This window comes from Notolabrus celidotus, chromosome 1 (assembly GCF_009762535.1).
Source record: "Notolabrus celidotus isolate fNotCel1 chromosome 1, fNotCel1.pri, whole genome shotgun sequence".
Classification (NCBI taxonomy): Eukaryota; Metazoa; Chordata; class Actinopteri; order Labriformes; family Labridae; genus Notolabrus; species Notolabrus celidotus.
In genome coordinates, this window is record NC_048272.1 from 383,138 (window position 1) to 405,143 (window position 22,006).

The 22,006-nt window shown below is 41.7% G+C and overlaps 1 protein-coding gene across 1 annotated transcript in view; it reads right to left on the reverse strand.

Annotated features, from left to right (window-relative positions):
• Positions 1 to 302: 302 nt before the first annotated feature.
• The window catches only part of LOC117832729 (keratin, type II cytoskeletal 8-like), a 22,181-nt gene continuing 477 nt past the window's right edge, over positions 303 to 22,006 (reverse strand). Inside the window, exons 1-9 of the mRNA XM_034672915.1 lie at positions 21,929 to 22,006; positions 17,791 to 17,999; positions 12,570 to 12,630; positions 9,431 to 9,526; positions 9,134 to 9,298; positions 5,272 to 5,397; positions 4,081 to 4,301; positions 3,925 to 3,965; positions 303 to 1,170 (exon numbers count right to left, since the gene is read on the reverse strand). The exon at positions 21,929 to 22,006 is cut by the window's right edge and continues 477 nt beyond it. Of these exons, the coding sequence (XP_034528806.1) occupies positions 854 to 1,170; positions 3,925 to 3,965; positions 4,081 to 4,301; positions 5,272 to 5,397; positions 9,134 to 9,298; positions 9,431 to 9,526; positions 12,570 to 12,630; positions 17,791 to 17,999; positions 21,929 to 22,006 (1,314 nt within the window). The 3' untranslated portion in view covers positions 303 to 853. The remainder of the gene's footprint in view (positions 1,171 to 3,924; positions 3,966 to 4,080; positions 4,302 to 5,271; positions 5,398 to 9,133; positions 9,299 to 9,430; positions 9,527 to 12,569; positions 12,631 to 17,790; positions 18,000 to 21,928) is intronic.

Here is a 22,006-nt window from a genome sequence, read left to right on the forward strand (position 1 = left end):
TCCCTCAGCAAATAAACAGCTAGAATGCCAAAGGTCTGCAATGCTGTAATTTCTGCAAAGGGAGCATTCTTTGATGAAAGCAAAGTTTGAAGGACAAAATTATTATTTCAACTAAAAAATCATTATTTCTAACATTCTCAATGCCTTGACTATATTTTCTATTCATTTTGTAACTCATTTGATAAATGAAAGCGTGAGTATTCATGGAAAAAACACAAAATTGTCTGGGTGACCCCAAACTTTTGAACGGTAGTGTATTACAGGTGTGCTTTTATGTAAAAACAAAAGAACAGAACAACATGTTAGACACAGTTAGAAGAAGTTTTATTGTCAAGCAAACAGGACTCCAGGTAATGCACTGAGAGTGATTACCTACTTAAAGCTGTGACCACTGAAGTGACTGAAGCTCTCCTAAGTGTTTCCATACAGCAGGTTTAGCACAAGGAGTTCAGCATCATCAGTGTTGATTTTTCTTTAACTGTTATGTTATTTCATAGTGAAGTGCAGGCTAATGGGACAGCAGTGCTTCGAGTTGGTCAAACAAGGTACAGCAGAAGAGGAAAGAATAAGAGAACAGTGCCACCTGCTGGCTAATAAACTGTGGTGCAATTGACAGACAGGACACAGTGATGCAGACACATACATTCAGCAGAGCCTCATTCATTAGCACCTCTTTATTAAGAAATCAGAAGGAAAGTCGCGCTTACACCTCTTACAGCAGACTTTTTTTTTTTCAGAGAAGGAAAGTCAAGGAATGAATCTCTAACATTAGAGGGAGGAAAGCAGTGTAAGTGTACTTTCTGTCTTAACCTCCACAAACCAAAATCATAAATCTGTCAAGATGTGGGAATCATCACTCCTCTGCCACAGCTTCCGCCTCCACTTCCTCCTGCTCCTTGTTCTCCTCAGCTGCTGGCTCCTCGGCTGCTGCCTGAGGCTGCTCCTGCTGCTTCTCCTCCTCCTCCTCCTCCTCCTTCTTCACCTCCACCTCCTCCTTCTTCTCCTCGCTTTTCATCACCACAGTTTCTGTCTTGGTGACTGTGGTGCTCTTCACTCTGGCTCCCTCTAGTGCTGCGTCAGAGCCGCTGCTGGCCCTGGCTCCACCAAAAGAGCAGCTGACGTAGGACGGTGTGCGGGAGCTCTCCAGGCCGTAGGCGCTGTAGTTCATAGCTGCATGTTCAGGAGTAGAAAGCTTTCATTAAAACATAGTTTGGGGTAGTTTTAAAAAAAAGTGATTTAAAGGTGACATATTACGCTCTTTTTCATCAACATATATTGGTCTAAGAGGTCCCCAAAATATGTCTTTAAAGTTTATTGCTCATAAAAACACTTTGAAATCAGATTTTGGTCTGCCTGTAAACCCCTCTTTTTCAGCCCTGCTCAGAACAGGCTGTTTTCTGTGTCTGTGCCTTTAAATGAGAATGAGCTCTCTGACCACGCCCCCTCAGGAAGTGCATGTGGCCTCCTTGGCTGTCCAGCACGTACAGTGTGTGCCGATAGAGAGATTAGCTTTGTAGAGGCAAGCTGTTTTTTGAACCAGGCTGTAAACATGTTTATTAATGCTGCAAAGATCGTCTTCTTCCCATTCATGTCTATGTGGTTTCCTGTGTTTCTGCAGCCAGCCTCAAGTGGATCCTCCATGTATTGCAGTTTATAACACTTCTGCATGGGCTTCATCGTTTGAGACCGGAGGTTTCTGCTTGGTTGTAACACTGTTACTATTTTTCAACTCTATGAGATCTTATTAGACTGTCTTGCTGCAGTTTGTGAAATCTAGGGGCCTTCAGTTACTGTGGTCCATCTTTTTGGAACAAACTGCCTGCTGACCTCAGGTCCATAACATCTGTCTCCACTTTTAAAAAAAGACTGAACACATATTTATTTTCTGAAGTGTATGAATGATTTGAAGATGACTGTTGTGACTGGATGCATGTGCAGCAACACTTGCTGTTTGTTTGATTGCTGTGTCTGATGTATGTTGGGTGTATCTATTGTTTCCATCCATCCATCCATCTTCTTCCGCTTATCCGGGTCCGGGTCGCGGGGGCAGCAGTCTCTGCAGGGAAGCCCAGACACTCCTCTCCCTGGCCACTTCCACCAGCTCTTCTGGGAGGATACCGAGGCGCTCCCAGGCCAGCTGAGAGACATAGTCTCATCAGGGTGTCCTGGGCCTTCCCCGTGGCCTCCTCCCAGTCAGACATGCCCGAAACACCTCCCCAGGGAGACGCCCGGGAGGCATCCTAACCAGATGCCCGAACCACCTCATCTGGCTCCTCTCTATCCGGAGGAGCAGCGGCTCTACTTTGAGCCTCTCCCGGATGTCTGAGCTCCTGACCCTCTCTCTAAGGCTGAGCCCAGCCACCCTGCGGAGAAAGCTCATTTTGGCCGCTTGTATTCGCGATCTTGTTCTTTCGGTCACTACCCACAGCTCGTGACCATAGGTGAGGATCGGAACGTAGATTGACCGGTAAATTGAGAGCTTTGCCTTCTGGCTCAGCTCTCTCTTCACCACGACAGACCGGTACAGCGCCCGCATCACTGCAGACGCCGCCCCGATCCGTCTGTCAATCTCCCGCTCCCTTTTCCCCTCACTCGTGAACAAGACCCCGAGATACTTAAACTCCTCCGCCTGGGGCAAAGACTCCCCTCCGACCCGGAGAGGGCAGGCCACCCTTTTCCGACTGAGCACCATGGCCTTAGACTTGGAGGTGCTGATCCCCATCCCCGCTGCTTCACACTCAGCTGCAAACTGTCCCAGCGTGAGCTGGAGGTCACCGCTCGATGGAGCCAATAGGACGACATCATCTGCAAAGAGCAGAGACGGAATCCCAAGGCCATCAAACCGGAAACCCCCCGCCACTTGGCTGCGCCTAGAAATTCTGTCCATAAAAGTTATGAACAGAACCGGTGACAAAGGGCAGACCTGGCAGAGTCCAACCCCCACCGGGAACGAATTCAACTTACTGCCGGCAATGCGAACCAGACTCTGGCTCCGACAATACAGAGACTGAATGGCCCGTAGCAACAGGCAATCCACCCCATATTCCCGGAGCACCCCCCAAAGGATACCTCGGGGGACACGGTCGTAAGCCTTCTCCAGGTCCACAAAGCACATGTGGACTGGTTGGGCAAACTCCCATGCCCCCTCCAGCACCCTCCCGAGGGTGTATAGCTGGTCCAGTGTTTCACGGCCAGGACGAAAACCGCATTGTTCCTCCTGTCTCCGAGGTTCAACCAACAGCCAGACTCTCCTCTCCAGCACCCTAGAGTAGACTTTCCCAGGGAGGCTGAGGAGTGTGATCCCCTTATAGTTGGAACACACCCTCTGCACACCCGTCTGCCACTCCAGAGGCACCGTCCCCGATGTCCATGCAACGTTGCAGAGGCGTGTCAACCAGGACAGCCCTACCACATCCAGAGCCTTGAGGAACTCGGGCGGATCTCATCCACCCCCTGGGCCCCCGCCGCTTCGGAGCTGTATCTATTGTTTTTCTGTTTTTATTTATTCTGTTTGGAAAAATGTCTTGATGTTTTTAATTCCCCATGTAAAGCACATTGAACTTACATGTAATGAAATGTGCTTTATGAATAAAATTGCTATTGCTCCCTACTATAATGAAAATAACAGTGGTTGTAATGTGACTTACCTGCTGGGAGGTATTTTGTTGAATATGGTTTATATTTTGGACGCCAGAGGGCAACTAACCATGACTTCACTGTGTATTTGTAAACTGTTTAATAGAGCTAAGAGTGTATTAGACTTATAATGTTACCCTGAGACCCAGGTAATTATCCAATCACACCAAACATGTGATAAAACAATACTTGTTTTCATAGACATCTTCATGTGTTGACACCATAACACAAAGAAAAAGATCAGAAGTGGAGGAAGAATGTTTGCACTCGGGTGGAATATGAACTTACATGTCGACTTGGATACAGTGGTCTTGATTCCTGTTAGTAACCTGTAGAAAAAAATAGAGCAAGCAGAACAGCATGAGTTATGTAGAATGATGTTCCTGCAAAGAGAACATTTCTCCTCACCGCTACAGGTCAATACTCAAGTCAGTAAAGTCTAACCTGTCCTCCTCTCCCTCCAGCAGTTTCCTGTAGGTGGCGATCTCAATGTCCAGAGCAAGTTTGACGTTCATCAGTTCCTGGTACTGGCGGACTTGCAGGGCCATGTCTTGCTTGGCTCTCTGCAGAGCTTCCTCCAGCTCTCTGATGCGGAGTCTAGCATCCTTCACTGCCATCTCGCCGCGCTCCTCGGCCTCTGCGATCTGAGCCTCAAGACTGTTTCGCTGAGAGAAAATTGAGGTGCTTTACAAACATTTGTTATTTTTATACGGTAAGGTACTGGTTTTAATTCTAAATATTAATTAAAGGTGACATATTCTGCTCTTTTTCATCAACATATATTGGTCTAAGAGGTCCCCAAAACATGTCTTTAGAGATTATTGCTCAAAAAAACACTTTGAAATCAGATTTTGGTCTGCCTGTAAACCCCTCTTTTTCAGCCCTGCTCAGAACAGGCTGTTGTCTGTGTCTGTGCCTTTAAATGAGAATGAGCTCTCTGACCACGCCCCCTCAGGAAGTGGATGCGACCTCGGCTGTCCAGCACGTTGATCTAATGTTTAAATGTTGGCTGCTCACAGACCCGCATTACTTCAACCCTCTGAATCTGATCCAGAATCTGATCCTGATGGAGAGGCGCCTGTAGCAGGACCTTTCTGAACCATTGGTCACAGATTTAGTGTTTCTTGTTGTTTTATTTGTCAGCATGTCGACGTGTGTCTTGGTACACAGCTACAATAACATGTAGCTATGTGGCTATGCTAACTAGCGCTAGCACTTTTCCATGAAAAATAAAAATCATCCACTAGATCTTCAAATCTGCAGACGTGGGGAGTAAAACCGACCTTTGTGTTTATTAAGACAGCCTACAACTAGCATGCCTCCCTCCTAAGCTCCTTGTTAGCACACATGTGTGCAGGGAATGAAAAACGGAGGAGGGGTTGAGTTGTATTTTATACAGTCTATGGGCTGAACAAGCTCCGAGCTCTGACTTCCTGTTACAGACTGGATGGCGTTGTGACGTATGAAAAATGAATGGATTTTTTGTAGACATGCCAGGGACACATATTTCAGGTAGAGAACCATTAAAAAGTCCATTTTGCATGATATGGCCCCTTTAATAAAATCAAAGTAAATAAAGGCCGCCACTGCATGAAGTTTTTTCTAAGTATACAAAAGTAGAATTGCCATTCTTACCTGTGATTTGACAATGTCGATCTCAGACTGGAGCCTCATTATCCTGCGGTTCATGTCAGCGATCTCAGCCTTGGTTGACTTCAGGTCATCACCATATCGTCCTGCCGACTGCTGCATCTCAGCATACTAAGATAGACAGGGATGAGAACAGCACGTGAAATTACAACATGTAATCTGGGTATGATTCACCCTTTTTGAGTGTTTTATTGGTGCACTCTTAAATTTGCCATAAACATATGGAGGAACATTGCAATCCCAACCTGACACATAAACACCAGGTTCACTGTTTCTGCAGAAACATGTGCACACAAGTCTTTTTAAAGAATGACTTTGAAGGTAAAGGTGTGGACTGAGAGAAGTTAACAACAGGAAAAGTGAAGATGAGCGAAGTCACTGCACGTAGTTCCTACTACTCCTAAAGTCCAGAGTCAGCTCGTGTTAATCATGCAGCTTAGAAGAAGAAGACTTGTTCATGGAAGTCAGCTGAAGAGACAGTCCGGAGCAGACTGCCCGCTGGTCGAAGGCCTCCTTTTCAAATCACACACAGGTCATGATAAGAGCTCCCTGATACTCCTACTAGATTGCCTGAAGGATATCAAGGCATGGATGGCTTTTAATCTTTTTAAACTTAAATGAAGATAAAATAAATGTAGAGAGGAGATCTCAAAAGTGTTTCATTTCTGTCTCCTAGACAACAATGAGATCTGTTTGAAAGCAAAATGAGACTATAGCTTATGTCTCCTGTTTCTCATTCTTGCCTCCAGAAAAAAAAGTTGTAAAAAGTCTCAGCTTAGTCTCCCTTTCAGTTCAAAAGGAGATCTGGTCTAAATCTGAAATGATTCTCAGGTATTTCTCAAGTGTTGTGACTCCTTTTGAGCTCAGGTGGAGAAATCAGGGAGCTCTCTCAATTGTCTCAATCTAACCTCATCCATTTGTTTTTGTCAGACTCAGTTTTTGTGTCTCAAGTTGAGCTCAGATGGAGCAAAGAAAGAGCCTGAGCTCATCTTTTCATCAACATTTATAGTGCCCTGCAAAATTAACATTTCAATGTAATTGTCCACAAACTTACAATTCTCATTAAAACATTTGAACCACTTCAAGATCAGATATTTAGATGTGAAATGATCTCTTCTTTGACTTCACAGTATGGTCCTTCCTTTACAAGTCTGTTTGGAACAAAACAACTTCACAAAGATTTAGTGGATTTGAGAGAAATTGCAAAAGATAGAGATTTCATATCTCCAGGTATGACAGACCATTTATTTAAAATATGGGCCGCAAAAGGGCTGACCAGATTTATCCAGATTATTACAATTAAAGGGGTGGACTCTTTTGGGTGCTGGTGGCCTAGCGGTCTAAGCGCCCCACATACAGAGGCTACAGTCCTTGTCACAGGGGTCGCCGGTTTGATTCCCGGCCGGTCGACCATTTCCTGCATGTCTTCCCCCGCTCACTACTCCCCACATTTCCTGTCTCTCTTCAGCTGTCCTGTCAAATAAAGGCAAAAAGGCCAAAAATATATTTTAAGAAAAGAGAAGAAAATGAGCCATTAATGAGATCTCTCATTTAAGTCTCAAATAAGACTCATGTCATGGTTTCAACTATTTCTCCTAGTGAATTTTAGGAGAAACTAATGAGAACAATTTGAAACTTGAATGAGGCTGAATTTTGTCTCCAGAGACTTAGAAGAGAAAGCCTTGAGCAGTAAAATGTTCCTCTGGGTGAGGTCATGGTGTTTGGACCCAGTTGAGCCAGTGGGGTCTCTCCTATAGATCTGGGTTCCCTGCAGACTTATGTAAAACCCACAGTCACAAACCTTGGCATCAAAATGGACAGCGATTTTAAACTTGATAAACAAATAAACTCAGAAGTTAAAACCAGTTTTTATCATCTGAGGCTTTTATCCAAAATTAAATCTGTTGTATCTTTTAATGATTTTTGAGTGCTTGATCCATTCTTTTATTCTTTCAACCACGCCTCCCTCCCTCGCTCGCCTACAGGTAGTCCAAAACATGGCTGCTCACCTTTTAACAGGAACCTGCAAACATGAGCATATCATCCCCGTTCTCGCCTCCCTCCACTGGCTCCCTGTCCATTTTAGGATTAATTTTAAGATTTTAATGTTTGTTTTTAAGTCACTGCATGGTCTGGCACCTCAGTATATCTCTGATCTCATAAACATCTACTCCCCCTCCAGAGCACTGAGGTCTGCTGACCAGACTGTTGATGGGTGACCGAGCTTTTTCAGTGGTAGCTCCTAAACTGTGGAATGAGCTACCCACCCAAGTTAAAAAGGCCCCCCACCCTGGATCCTTTTAAATCACGTCTTAAAACTCATTTTTACTCCCTGGCTTTTAACACAGCATGAGAGTTTATGTTGGTCTCTGTTTGTCCTGTATTTTAAATGTTACTATTATTTATTTCTACTGTTTGTATTTGTTGTGCAGCACTTTGGGAACCTTGTTGTTTTTAAAATGTGCTGTATAAATGTACTGCTAAACTCTCAAACACCTCAGAGAGACTTTTTCTAATAATATAAGTACCTTAGACAGCATCAGTCTGGCATCCAGCACCTCGGCTAGGAATCTAGGAGTCCTATTTGATCAAGATTTATCCTTCAACTCCCAAATTCAGCAAATCTGAAGGTCAGCCTATTTTCACTTGCGCAATATTTCTAAAATTAGACACTTCCTATCTCAGAGCGACGCAGAAAAACTAGTCCATGCATTTGTTACCTCCAGGTTAGATTACTGTAACTCCCTCTTATCAGGCTGCCCCAATAAGTCTCTAAAGATTCTTCAGCTAGTTCAAAACGCTGCAGCTCGAGTATTGACTAGAAGTAGGAAGAGGGAGCACATCTCTCCAGTGTTAGCTTCTCTACACTGACTCCCAATAAAATGTAGAATAGAATTTAAAATCCTTCTTTTAACCTACAAAGCCCTTAAAAATCAGACACCCTCGTATCTTAAAGAGCTCATCGTGCCCTATTACCCCTCTAGAACTCTACGCTCCCAACATGCAGGCTTGCTAGTTGTACCTAAAATCTCTAAAAGTAGTATGGGAGGTAGAACCTTCAGTTATCAGGCCCCTCTCCTTTGGAATCATCTACCAGTCAGGGTCCGGGAGGCAGACACCCTCTCTACTTTTAAGAGTAGGCTTCAAACTTTCCTTTTTGATAAAGCTTATAGTTAGAGCTGGATCAGGCTTGGACCAGCTTTTGTCATGCTGCTATAGGCCTAGACTGCCGGGGGAACTGGCACACTGACACACTGGGATCCTAGCTCACCCCCTTCCCCCCAACCCCCTCATCACTTACTTTAACTCTGCCTGTCCCATTAAAGTTACTAACCATAGACCTTTCTGGAGTCCCTGAGCTCCCTTGTCTCGTAGATTCCTCTGAGCTGCCGTAGACGTCCTCCTGCTGCGGACGATCTGGACTCCAGCTGATACGGACATGCTGGACTTCAGCGGCAACAGCTTCTACTCGTCTCATCACTATCACCTCTCTCTCTTACTCCCCTCTATCTGTCTTTCCAGACCCAACTCAGTCGAGGCATGATGTGTGTCTAACATGAGTTTGGTCCTGCTGGAGGTTTCTGCCTGTTAAAGGAAGTTTTTCCTCTCCACTGTAACTAGCTAAATACTGCGATGTGCAATGCTCATGATGGATTAAGGTGGGGTCAGACTGAGTCTTACCCTGTCTTGAAGTTGGGTCTCTGTTCATAATTTGACATAGAGTGGTCTAGACCTCCTATGTTTGTAAAAGCCTCTTGAGATAACGTTTGTTGTGATTTGGCGCTATACAAATAAAGATTGACTGATTGATTGATTGATAAATAAAATGGATTGGATTGGCTCTCACCTTGTTCTGGTACCATGACTCTGCCTCGGCTCTGCTCCTGTTTGCAATGTCTTCATACTGAGCGCGCACTTCAGCAACAATGGCGTCCATGTCCAGGTTACGGCTGTTGTCCATTTCCACTACAACTGAAGTGTCCTTGATCTGGCTCTGCAGCTCCATGATTTCCTACAAAAGGTAGTCACAGAAACAATTCAAAACACAAAAAAATTGGCCTTGGAAGATCAAGCCCTTTGAAACTGACATATCAAAATCAACGTTTAATTTGTGTGCCACTGAGGAGTGAAATAATGTTATTACTGCATCATAGATCTGCCTCAGGAACTCCACTTCATCAGAGAGCCCATCCAGTTTGGCTTCTAGATCCACTTTCATCATGTAGGCTGCATCAGTGTCCTGCAGAAAGAAAGACAACACAAACCAAAATACATGGTTTGACAAAAACAGATTATAGTTTCATTTAAACCAAACAAAAATCATGTTTTTGGAAATAATAAATCTAACAATAACATACAAGTACAGATTGGGGGGGTCAACATAGAAAGAGTACATGAACACAAATTCCTTGGTGTAATAATAGATTGCTGGAAACCTCACATTAAACATGTTCAATCCAAGCTGTCAAGAAGTATTTCAGTTGTCGCCAAAGCCAAGCACATTCTGGATCATAGATCACTTCTTATTCTCTACTCACCACTGATCTAACCACATCTCAGTTACTGTGCTGAGGTGTGGGGGAGCACCTATAAAAGCTCCCTGCAACCACTGTCAGTCCTCCAGAAAAGACAATGTTGATTACCGTGAACACACAAATTCATTGTTCCTCAAATCAAAAATATTGAAATGATTTGACCTTGCTGATTTTAAAACTGCACAAATTGTGTACAAAGCAAGGAAAAATCTCCTTCCAGGAAATATTCAAAGATTATTCTTTGGAAGAGAGGGGGGGGTTATAACTTCAGAGGGATGTTAAGATTACCCATAGGAAAAGAAATGTAGAGAGGAGATCTCAAAAGTGTTTCATTTCTGTCTCCTAGACAACAATGAGATCTGTTTGAAAGCAAAATGAGACTACAGCTTATGTCTCCTGTTTCTCATTCTTGCCTCCAGAAAAAAAGTTGTAAAAAGTCTCAGCTTAGTCTCCCTTTCAGTTCAAAAGGAGATCTGGTCCAAATCTGAAATGATTCTCAGGTATTTCTCAAGTGTTGTGACTCCTTTTGAGCTCAGGTGGAGAAATCAGGGAGCTCTCTCAATTGTCTCAATCTAACCTCATCCATTTGTTTTTGTCAGACTCAGTTTTTGTGTCTCAAGTTGAGCTCAGATGGAGCAAAGAAAGAGCCTGAGCTCATCTTTTCATCAACATTTATAGTGCCCTGCAAAATTAACATTTCAATGTAATTGTCCACAAACTTACAATTCTCATTAAAACATTTGAACCACTTGCAAGATCAGATATTTAGATGTGAAATGATCTCTTCTTTGACTTCACTGTATGGTCCTTCCTTTACAAGTCTGTTTGGAACAAAACAACTTCACAAAGATTTAGTGGATTTGAGAGAAATTGCAAAAGATAGAGATTTCATATCTCCAGGTATGACAGACCATTTATTTAAAATATGGGCCGCAAAAGGGCTGATCAGATTTATCCAGATTATTACAATTAAAGGGGTGGACTCTTTTGGGCGCTGGTGGCCTAGCGGTCTAAGCGCCCCACTTACAGAGGGTGAGCCCAGGTAACACAAGCCTTACTGTCACCCTTTTGCAAGACACCTCTGTGTTATTTTGGACAGTGACTTTAAGTTTGACAAGCAGATAAGCTCTATTCTCAAAATGAGCTTCTTTCAGCTCAGACTATTAGCAAAAGTGAAGCCTTATCTTCCCAGGAATGATTTCAAGAGAGTTATTCACACCTTTGTTACTTCACGCTTAGATTACTGTAACTCTTTGTTTGTTGGTCTCGACCAGTCAGCATTGCACCGTCTACAGGTCGTCCAAAGTGCAGCCGCCCGCCTGCTGACTGGAAAGAAACGGCGTGCTCACATCAGTCCTGTCCTTGCATCTTTGCACTGGTTCCCTGTGAACTTTAGGATCCAGTTCAAGGTCTTATTAACTGTTTTTAAGTGTTTAAATCAGGGGTGTCCAAACTATTTTCAAAGAGGGCCACATATGATGTTGTCAGAATACCTCAGGGCCAGTGGCTCCTACTGAGACTTTGGAATCCTAAAAGTTATATATGAAATATTTAATAACAATTATTTTAAATGTTTTCTCAATAAAACAGTAACTAGGAAGTACCATGTAAAGATTAGTAGACTTTATCTTCTTCTGGGGGAAAATGTTTTTCATCAGGGTCGGGCAATGTGGGAAAAAATATTGTCTCATTATTTCTCTATGGCAGGATCACGATCTTGATTTAATCACACTTCTTTTTCATGTTGTTTTTAAGACTGTTCTGACCAGCAGACAACATTTTATGACAAAATAATTATTTTCCTGAGTTCTGAACATTCTTGATGCACCTAATTTGGCCTTTTCTGCACAATTTCATAATTTAGATCTTGTCTTGTGTCCTCTTTTGTGTCTTCTGAACTTTTAGTGTTCATCAAGAACATTTTCACATCATGATGAAAACATTAATTTGAAAACCTGTCAACTTTAAGAGTTCTTGTGTTTCTTCTTTATTGCTGTCTTGCAGAATTCCCAGAGCTTTGGCTTTCTACAAGTAGTCCATATGAAGCTTTTTGAGACGTTTCTGGATTGACTTTAGTTTTGTTTGTGCGCTTGAAAGAAACTGCAAATGTACAGATGATTCAGAATGTGATTCATTTCTTTGCTATAAATAACACAATTTAAGATGGAAGCTTGGGGTCATAAATAAATCGACCTTGGGCCGCAATTGGCCCCCAGGCCGTACTTTGGACATGCCTGGTTTAAATGGTCTGGCACCGTCTTATTTATCAGCTCTTGTACAGCCTCACAGTACTTGCAGAGCACTTAGGTCATCAAACCAGCTGCTCCTGGCAGTACCTCGGTCCAGACTCTCTACTCGTGGGGACAGAGCCTTCTCAGTGGCGGCCCCAAAGCTGTGGAACATCCTACCTTTCCAGGTTAGAGCTGCACAGTCTGTGGATCACTTTAAAACACTCCTAAAAACCCATCTTTGCTCCTTGGTGTTCAGTACCAGCTAAACAAGAATCCTTGACTTTTCACTTCTTCACTCTTTTATTTCCTAAATTGAGCTCTTACTGTTCTTTTATTGTTATATTTGTGTGTGATTATATTGTATTTTATTAACTGTACAGCACTTTAGTCAACTGAGGTTTTTTTTAAATGTGCTTTATAAATAAAGCTTGAGTTGACTTGACATTCTGTGGGCTAAACCTGCTCAAAGACTTAGTATTGTTTCAAGATCATGACTTTAAAGAACAGCTATACAGACCTTCTTTGCGAGGACAAAGTTGTTCTCACACTCGTTTCGCTTGTTGATTTCATCTTCATACCTGGAAACAAAGATGAACAGAAGATGGTTATTCATCTAAAAATAAATCTAAATCATTGATAGATTTAATACCTACATATCGGATCCACACCCAGAGGAAAATGTTACTGCTCAAGACTTTCTCTTCTAAGTCTCTGGAGACAAAATTGAGATTCTCACTTCAGCCTCATTCAAGTTTCAAATTGTTCTCATTAGTTTCTCCTAAAATTCACTAGGAGAAATAGTTGAGACCATGACATGAGTCTTATTTGAGACTTTTCTTCTCTTTTTTAAATACATTTTGGCCTTTATTTGACAGGACAGCTGAAGAGAGACAGGAAATGTGGGGAGTAGTGAGCGGGGGAAGACATGCAGGAAATGGTCGACCGGCCGGGAATTGAACCGGCGACCCCTGCGACGAAGACTGTAGCCTCTGTATGTGGGGCGCTTAGACCGCTAGGCCACCAACGCCCAAAAGAGTCCACCCCTTTAATTGTGATAATCTGGATAAATCTGGTCAGCCCTTTTGTGGCCCATATTTTAAATAAATGGTCTGTCATACCTGTTGTATGAAATCTCTATCTTTTGCAGTTTCTCTCAAATCCACTAAATCTTTGTGAAGTTGTTTTGTTCCAAACAGACTTGTAAAGGAAGGACCAGACTGTGAAGTCAAAGAAGAGATCATTTCACATCTAAATATCTGATCTTGAAGTGGTTCAAATGTTTTAATGAGAATTGTAACTTTGTGGACAATTACATTGAAATGTTAATTTTGCAGGGCACTATAAATGTTGATGAAAAGATGAGCTCAGGCTCTTTCTTTGCTCCATCTGAGCTCAACTTGAGACACAAAAACTGAGTCTGACAAAAACAAATGGATGAGGTTAGATTGAGACAGTTGAGAGAGCTCCCTGATTTCTCCACCTGAGCTCAAAAGGAGTCACAACACTTGAGAAATACCTGAGAATCATTTCAGATTTGGACCAGATCTCCTTTTGAACTGAAAGGGAGACTAAGCTGAGACTTTTTACAACTTTTTTTTCTGGAGGCAAGAATGAGAAACAGGAGACATAAGCTATAGTCTCATTTTGCTTTCAAACAGATCTCATTGTTGTCTAGGAGACATAAATGAAACACTTTTGAGATCTCCTCTCTACATTTCGTTTCCTATGGGCATGTATGACATTCATACTATTTCATTGCAAAAATTCTACCCTGAACTAATGCTTGTATCACTCGTCAACAGAAAAACACTAGCTGTAAAGCTGTCATATAATAACTATGAAGGCTGATATGTTTGCATCAAGCTTGTTACATCCAGCAGAAATGCACATCTTAGCCAGTTCCAGCCAAGGGAAATATCAAATGCTAAATGTTTCACTCTACACTTTGTATAGTTAAACAACATGTTTCAGAAAATGCCAATTAGTCTCTGTGCCTCAGTATATCTCTGATCTCATAAACATCTACTCCCCCTCCAGAGCACTGAGGTCTGCTGACCAGATGCATGTTGTCATGCCAAAAAGCTGACAAAAGACAAGGGGTGACCGAGCTTTTTCAGTGGTAGCTCCTAAACTGTGGAATGAGCCCCCCACCCTGGATCCTTTTAAATCATGTCTTAAAACTCACTTTTACTCCCTGGCTTTTAACACAGCATGAGAGTTTATGTTGGTCTCTGTTTGTCCTGTATTTTAAATTTTACTATAATTTATTTCGGTAACACTTTATATTAACTACACACTTTTAAGCATTAATTAAGCATTAATTAATATTTAACTCATCATCTGTAAAGCATTGTTCATACATTAATACTCATTTATATATCATGTACAAACACAGTTATAAATGTTTTATTATTCATGAATATGACTCTCTATAATGTGTTAACTAACTCTTTGTTCATACTTTATAAATGATGGATTCACCAAATACAAATGAGCTATTATGGTCATTATAAAGCAGTTATAAACACATTTACAGGTTATGATTCTAACATTTAGTAAGGGTTAGTGAACACCTTATTACATAGCACATTCATTAATGAGATTTAAAGGTGACATATCACGCTTTTTTCATCAATATATATTGGTCTAAGAGGTCCCCAAAACATGTCATTAAAGTTTATGCTCAAAAAAACACTTTGAAATCAGATTTTGGTCTGCCTGAAAAACCCTCTTCTTCAGTCCTCCTCAGAACACTCTGTTTTCTCTCTGATTAGCCCCCTCAGGAAGTGGATGTGCCTCGGCTGTCCGTTGATCTAATGTTTACATGTTGGCTGAATATACACGGCTGCTCACAGACCCGTGTTACTTCAACCCTCTGAATCTGATCCAGAATCTGATCCTGACGGAGAGGCGCCTGTAGCAGGACCTTTCTGAAGGATTGGTCACAGATTTAGTGTTTCTTGTTGTTTTATTTATCAGTATGTCGACGTGTGTCTTGGTACACAGCTACGAACATGTAGCTATGTGGCTATGCTAACTAGCGCTAGCACTTTTCCATGATAAATAAAAATCATCCACTAGATCTTCAAATCTGCAGACGTGGGGAGTAAAACCGACCTCTACCAGAAAGGCAGCGGGACCTTTTCTGAAGGATTGGTCACAGATTTAGTGTTTCTTGTTGTTTTATTTGTCAGTATGTCGACGTGTGTCTTGGTACACAGCTACAGCTATGAACATGTAGCTATGTGGCTATGCCAATTAGCGCTAGCACTTTTCCATGATAAATAAAAATCATCCACTAGATCTTCAAATCTGCAGACGTGGGGAGTAAAACCGACCTTTGTGTTTATTAAGACAGCCTACAACTAGCATGCCTCCCTCCTAAGCTCCTTGTTAGCACACATTTGTGCAGGTAATGAAAAACGGAGGAGGGATTCAGTATTATTTTATACAGTCTATGGGCTGAACAAGCTCCGAGCTCTGACTTCCTGTTACAGACCGGATATTGTTGTTACGTAACAAAAACACTGAAGTCTGAAACGGCTGGTTTTACACACATTTACAGAAAGGTGGAGAAATCAGAACAGGGGCAGGATGGATTTTTTTCATTCTCGGGGGGTTTGTAGACAGGGACACATATTTCAGGTAAAGAACCATTAAAAAGTCAATTTTGCATGATATGTCACCTTTAAGAACCAGCAGCACCTTAAAACACAGAATCCAAGTTATTGTTCAGTTTTGCAGCTGCATTTTAACTTGTGTTTACAAATGGTTTCATACAGCCAGAGTTTAAATGTTACTGTGTCTTTTTATATATTTAATATGTCATATTTTATTTGAGTTTTTCCACTGTGAGCACTTTAAGTTTGAGAGATTTTCTTTTTCAGTTGCAGAGTATTTTAAGTTCATATGAAGAGTTATTTTGATAAACACGGTTTTATACAGAGGTTGTTTCCTTTTACTAAATACAAGTTTAAGTCCATGTGTTGTGTCTGTTTCCTTATTCTGTTGAATCAATATCTGTGACTTCTGTGTTTTAAGGTGCTGCTGGTCTTAAATCTCATTAATGAATTCTTTGTAAAGCATAAAAAGTCCTCACTTTAGATCAGCTCACAAAACCATGAACAGGCTTATAAGTCCTTTGTGACTACCTTGATTAATCATAATTTGCTATGTAATAAGGTGTTCACTAACCCTTACTAAATGTTAGAATCGTAACCTGTAAATGTGTTTATAACTGCTTTATAATGACCATAATAGCTCATTTGTATTTGGTGAATCCATCATTTATAAAGTATGAACAAAGAGATAGTTAACACATTATAGAGAGTCATATTCATGAATAATAAAACATTCATAACTGTGTTTGTACATGATATATAAATGAGTATTAAAGTATGAACAATGCTTTACAGATGATGAGTTAAGTATTAATTAATGCTTAATTAATGCTTAAAAGTGTGTAGTTAATATAAAGTGTTACCTTTATTTCTACTGTTTGTATTTGTTGTGCAGCACTTTTGGGAACCTTGTTGTTTTTAAAATGTGTTGTATAAATAAAATGGATTGGATTGGATTGGATTCATTTGATGCTGGGGACATTGTGTACTTTTTTGGTTGTAAAATGCTGCCCCCTGCTGCTGACAGTGATAACATTGACAACTGTTAGATTGAATTAAACAAGTGAAGACCGAGGGTAAACATTCAAATGATATGCTGAAAAAATCTAAAATACTGGGAGAAGGGTGTAGCTTTGATTACACTTTTTTACATTACATGAACACTTGTACATCATTAAAACTGACATAAGAGTGACATTAAAAGCATTTCTGATCACATTCATTCTTTATGCCAGAAGACAGAAAAACACACAACCAGTTCCATCTCATTTTCACAGACCAATCACCTTTTCCCTGCAAATAAAAAAAGGTATCACACCTTACTTTACCTTAATGTAAGTTTGTATCATCCAAAGTCAACCAACAATATCATGGTATCCATTCATTAGGTGACATTTTTAGCTCTAAAGCAATACAGAGCTAAGATTCTTTAGCTTGCAAAACAGCAGCATGGTAACTTGATGTTTGCCCCTTCAAACCCTTCGTGCCACCAGGCTGAAATTGATGCACTTTGAGGACAGCAGTATCCGTGACAACTTCAGATTCTGCACGAGGCATTCAACAGTGGACTGCTTTAGTGACTACATAAAGCAAAGTTAAAGCTGTGTCTCTCTTTTCTTTGGTTAGGGCTGTAGTCTGACATGACACGCCCACTTTTCAAAGTTCTAATACAATCCCTCCTGTGTCCTCTTTGCTTGCACAGGTTGAAATACTGCAGAATACAGAGGCTAGATATAGTCAAAAATGATGTTTCAGTTTGACTTTAACAGAAATTGGTGAGGTAAGCTGTAGAAAAAATTGAATCTAGTGCTTTTTTTTTTTACAGAGGTAATTGCACCTAAAAGAACAGATCTCTGTCAGTGGGGTGAAATGACTGAATTTAGAAGACTAGCTGTAATACTGTTAAAACTGTTTACTGAAAACAAACATGATGAGGAAGCTGAGTGAACCAGAGACTGCAGAGCTGAGGGGAACTACAGAGTCTGTGTGGGCTTGTCAGTGACTCATTTAAAGCACAACTAGTCATTTAAACCAGTGTTGATATACCAATATGATTATAGGTGCTTTAATGGAGGGTTATAGTGTAACACTAGAGGCTGAAGTCCTCTATCCACTTACTTGTTTTTGAAGTCCTCGACCAGACCCGTCATGTGCTGCAGGTCAGATTCAAGCTTGACTTTTTCATGTCCAAGGTTATCAAGCTGCTTACGCAAGTTGGCGATGTAGGCTTCAAACATAGCATCAATGTTGGAGCGGGATGTGGTCTGTTCCTGCACAAGTTTCCACTTGGTCTCAAGCATTTTGTTCTGCTGTTCTAGGAAGCGAACCTGCAGACAGAACAAGGATGAGTTTCAGACCTCATGTAAGAGCATCAAGGATGAATATACAGGAGTGTGTCCAAGGAGTGGCCTGGGGCATCTGAGGCCCCTTCTTGAAACCAGGTCAGCCTCACCTGGTGCTAACCATTCATTTCAAACTATGATAGGTTATCTTCTGTAAATTATTGGGCTGTGTTGCAACCAGCTGGTTTTATCCTATGTTTGAATTCAGAGTTTTACATTTACTTTTGCTAGTGCTACATTTTTTGAGACATGATGCCCTCTGTGGAAAAAGGAGTACCTCTTTTCTCTTTGCTGATTTTGTCAGACCTTTTCCCTGATGTCTGGTTTAAAGGTGACATATCACACTTTTTTCATCAATATATATTGGTCTAAGAGGTCCCCAAAACATGTCTTTAAAGTTTATGCTCAAAAAAACACTTTGAAATCAGATTTTGGTCTGCCTGAAAAGCCCTCTTCTTCAGTCCTCCTCAGAACACTCTGTTTTCCCTCTGACCACGCCCCCTCAGGAAGTGGGTGTGGCCTCGGCTGTCCAGCACGTTGATCTAATGTTTACATGTTGGCTGAATATACACGGCTGCTCAGAGACCCGCGTTACTTCAACCCTCTGAATCTGATCCAGAATCTGATCCTGATGGAGAGGCGCCTGTAGCAGGACCTTTCTGAAGGATTGGTCACAGATTTAGTGTTTCTTGTTGTTTTATTTATCAGTATGTAGACGTGTGTCTTGGTACACAGCTACGAACATGTAGCTATGTGGCTATGCTAATTAGCGCTAGCACTTATCCATGATAAATAAAAATCATCCACTAGATCTTCAAATCTGCAGACGTGGGGAGTAAAACCGACCTCTGCCAGAAAGGCAGCGGGACCTTTTCTGAAGGATTGGTCACAGATTTAGTGTTACTTGATGTTTTATTTGTCAGTATGTAGACGTATGTCTTGGTACACAGCTACAGCTACAGCTACAGCTACAAACATGTAGCTATGTGGCTATGCTAACTAGCACTAGCACTTTTCCATGAAAAATAAAAATCAACCACTAGATCTTCAAATCTGCAGACGTGGGGAGTAAAACCGACCTTTGTGTTTATTAAGACAGCCTACAACTAGCATAAGTCTCTGAAGACTCTTCAGCTAGTTCAAAATGCCGCAGCTCGAGTATTGACTAGAACTAGGAAGAGGGAGCACATCTCTCCAGTGTTAGCTTCTCTACACTGACTCCCAATAAAATGTAGAATAGAATTTAAAATCCTTCTTTTAACCTACAAAGCCCTTAAAAATCAGACACCCTCATATCTTAAAGAGCTCATAGTGCCCTATTACCCCTCTAGAACTCTACGCTCCCAACATGCAGGCTTGCTAGTTGTACCTAAAATCTCTAAAAGTAGTATGGGAGGTAGAACCTTCAGTTATCAGGCCCCTCTCCTTTGGAATCATCTACCAGTCAGGGTCCGGGAGGCAGACACCCTCTCCACTTTTAAGAGTAGGCTTAAAACTTTCCTTTTTGATAAAGCTTATAGTTAGAGCTGGATCAGGCTTGGACCAGCTTTTGTCGTGCTGCTATAGGCCTAGACTGCCGGGGGAACTGGCACACTGACACACTGGGATCCTAGCTCACCCCCTTCCCCCCAACCCCCTCATCACTTACTTTAACTCTGCCTGTCCCATTAAAGTTACTAACCATAGACCTTTCTGGAGTCCCTGAGCTCCCTTGTCTCGTAGATTCCTCTGAGCTGACGTAGACGTCCTCCTGCTGCGGACGATCTGGACTCCAGTGGCAACAGCTTCTACTACTCGTCTCATCACTATCACCTCTCTCTCTTACTCCCCTCTATCTGTCTTTCCAGACCCAACTCAGTCGAGGCATGATGGCTGTCTAACATGAGTCTGGTCCTGCTGGAGGTTTCTGCCTGTTAAAAGGAAGTTTGTCCTCACCACTGTAACTAGCTAAATACTGCGATGTGCAATGCTCATGGTGGATTAAGGTGGGGTCAGACTGAGTCTTACCCTGTCTTGAAGTTGGGTCTCTGTTCATAATTTGACATAGAGTGGTCTAGACCTCCTATGTTTGTAAAAGCGTCTTGAGATAACGTTCGTTGTGATTTGGCGCTATACAAATAAAGATTGATTGATTGATTGATTGACTCTAGATTTGATCCCTGATGACTCAGACTTGGACTTGGTCTCAAGCATTCCCTGCATATGGACTTCTCAGATGACGAGGACAGCCATGACTTATTTACACTAATAATTCCTTCAGCAAAAAGGCACCACAAGTTGATTTTTGTCATAGAGAATGTACTCATACTTGGATTTAGGTAATGCAGTCTTAACTTGAATTCATCTTGACTCTGACTCTTACTTAAACTCTGGGAACTCAAGACTGGACTCAGACTCAAGGTTTGGGGACCTAACTACAACACTGTTCAGACATATGTGTGCACACCTACTCATGCCACCCTTGCAAAAGTGTTTGCTCCAGTTGAGCCACCCATGTTTAAAAAAAGAATGGGCACGCCCCTGTTGATATGTCCAGGCTAATACATGTTCAATGAGAACTGAAGTGTGTAGTGTGAACACAGACACAGGATGCATGTATAGAGAGAGTGGGAGTGGACTCAAAAAATATGCATGGATTAACTTTGTGTGCTGATGGACAAAGAACCACAAAAGATCGACTCCAAGAAAAGTGACTAATTGAACTTCTCCCACCTCTAACAAACTCTAAATGTCACATCAATTACTCCTGGCTCAATTCTAATGCATGCTGTGGCAATGCAACACAAAGAGGCACTGTTTCCCAGTTGTGGCAGAGTTTGCCTCTTTTACAACTTCTCTGTTCAGGGTCCTGGCCTTGGGTGGGGTCCCACTCTGCAAACAAGACAGGAGACACACAGCTCTGCATGTGTGTGTGTGTGTGTGTGCCTTATCAACATGGTATGTAGGGAGCTTAGTTTTACAATCTGAGGAATTAGTCCCAGCATGATTGATTAACGGTTTAACTTCCAGGGTGGAAGAAGAGGGTAAGGATGGGCGATAAGTAAAGAATCTGATCAATCTCAGGAAAAGAGGAGTGGAAGCTTCTGTTTGATAAGATAACATCTCTGTAATTGCTCTTTTATAGTGGTTTTATTACAATGACTTATACTACTGACAAGAAAATAGCTTTTTTGATTCTGTTACAGCCTCATAAAGTGGATAGTGTGCACATTACTGATAATCTCAGATAGGTAGTGATCTACTCCACTTGGTATTCAACAAGCTTGTCTCATGCAAACCTTTCCCAACCACTCCCACTCTTTTTTTCCTGAGTGTGTGTGCAGACTGTATGTAACGAAAACAACATTTGACATCAGACTTTACCAAACCAGAATGCAAGAAGACACCAGGCACTTAATGGACTTTCAGAACCACTTTCTGCAGTATCATGCTCACATTGAGATGCAACACTTCAAACAAAATAGTTCTCTTCATCCCAGCCCCCCCTTTCAAATCTATATCCAGGTTGATCCTCTTATCTGGACACTATGATCTTACCTGAGTGAAAACAGGTGTAGAAGCTGAGCCATCACTCACAATACCTCAAAAGAATAACTGCTACAAGGACTTTGCATGTTGTTGTGTGGACAGTTTTTCCTTTTTCTCAAATGTGAAGTCAGACCTCTTTTACCTAGAGCTATTTTGGCTTGCAGGGAGCTAATTTCCTGTGAGGTTCCTGCTGTATTTTTGTACTCTGTGTTGAATTTGATGGGTTTATCCCAAATGGTGGACACCAACAGAACATCAGAAAGTAAATCTTATAATATACATTTCTGTCCGTCCCTTGTGATGCTCTAGCTTCCACTTTCACTAAACTTTTGTATCTTTAGCTGAAGGCAATAGTGTTTTAAATGTCCAGTTTTACAAAGACTGACCTTGTCGATGAAGGATGCAAAGCGGTTGTTCAGGGTCTTGATCTGCTCCTTCTCCTCGGTGCGGATGACCTGGATGGT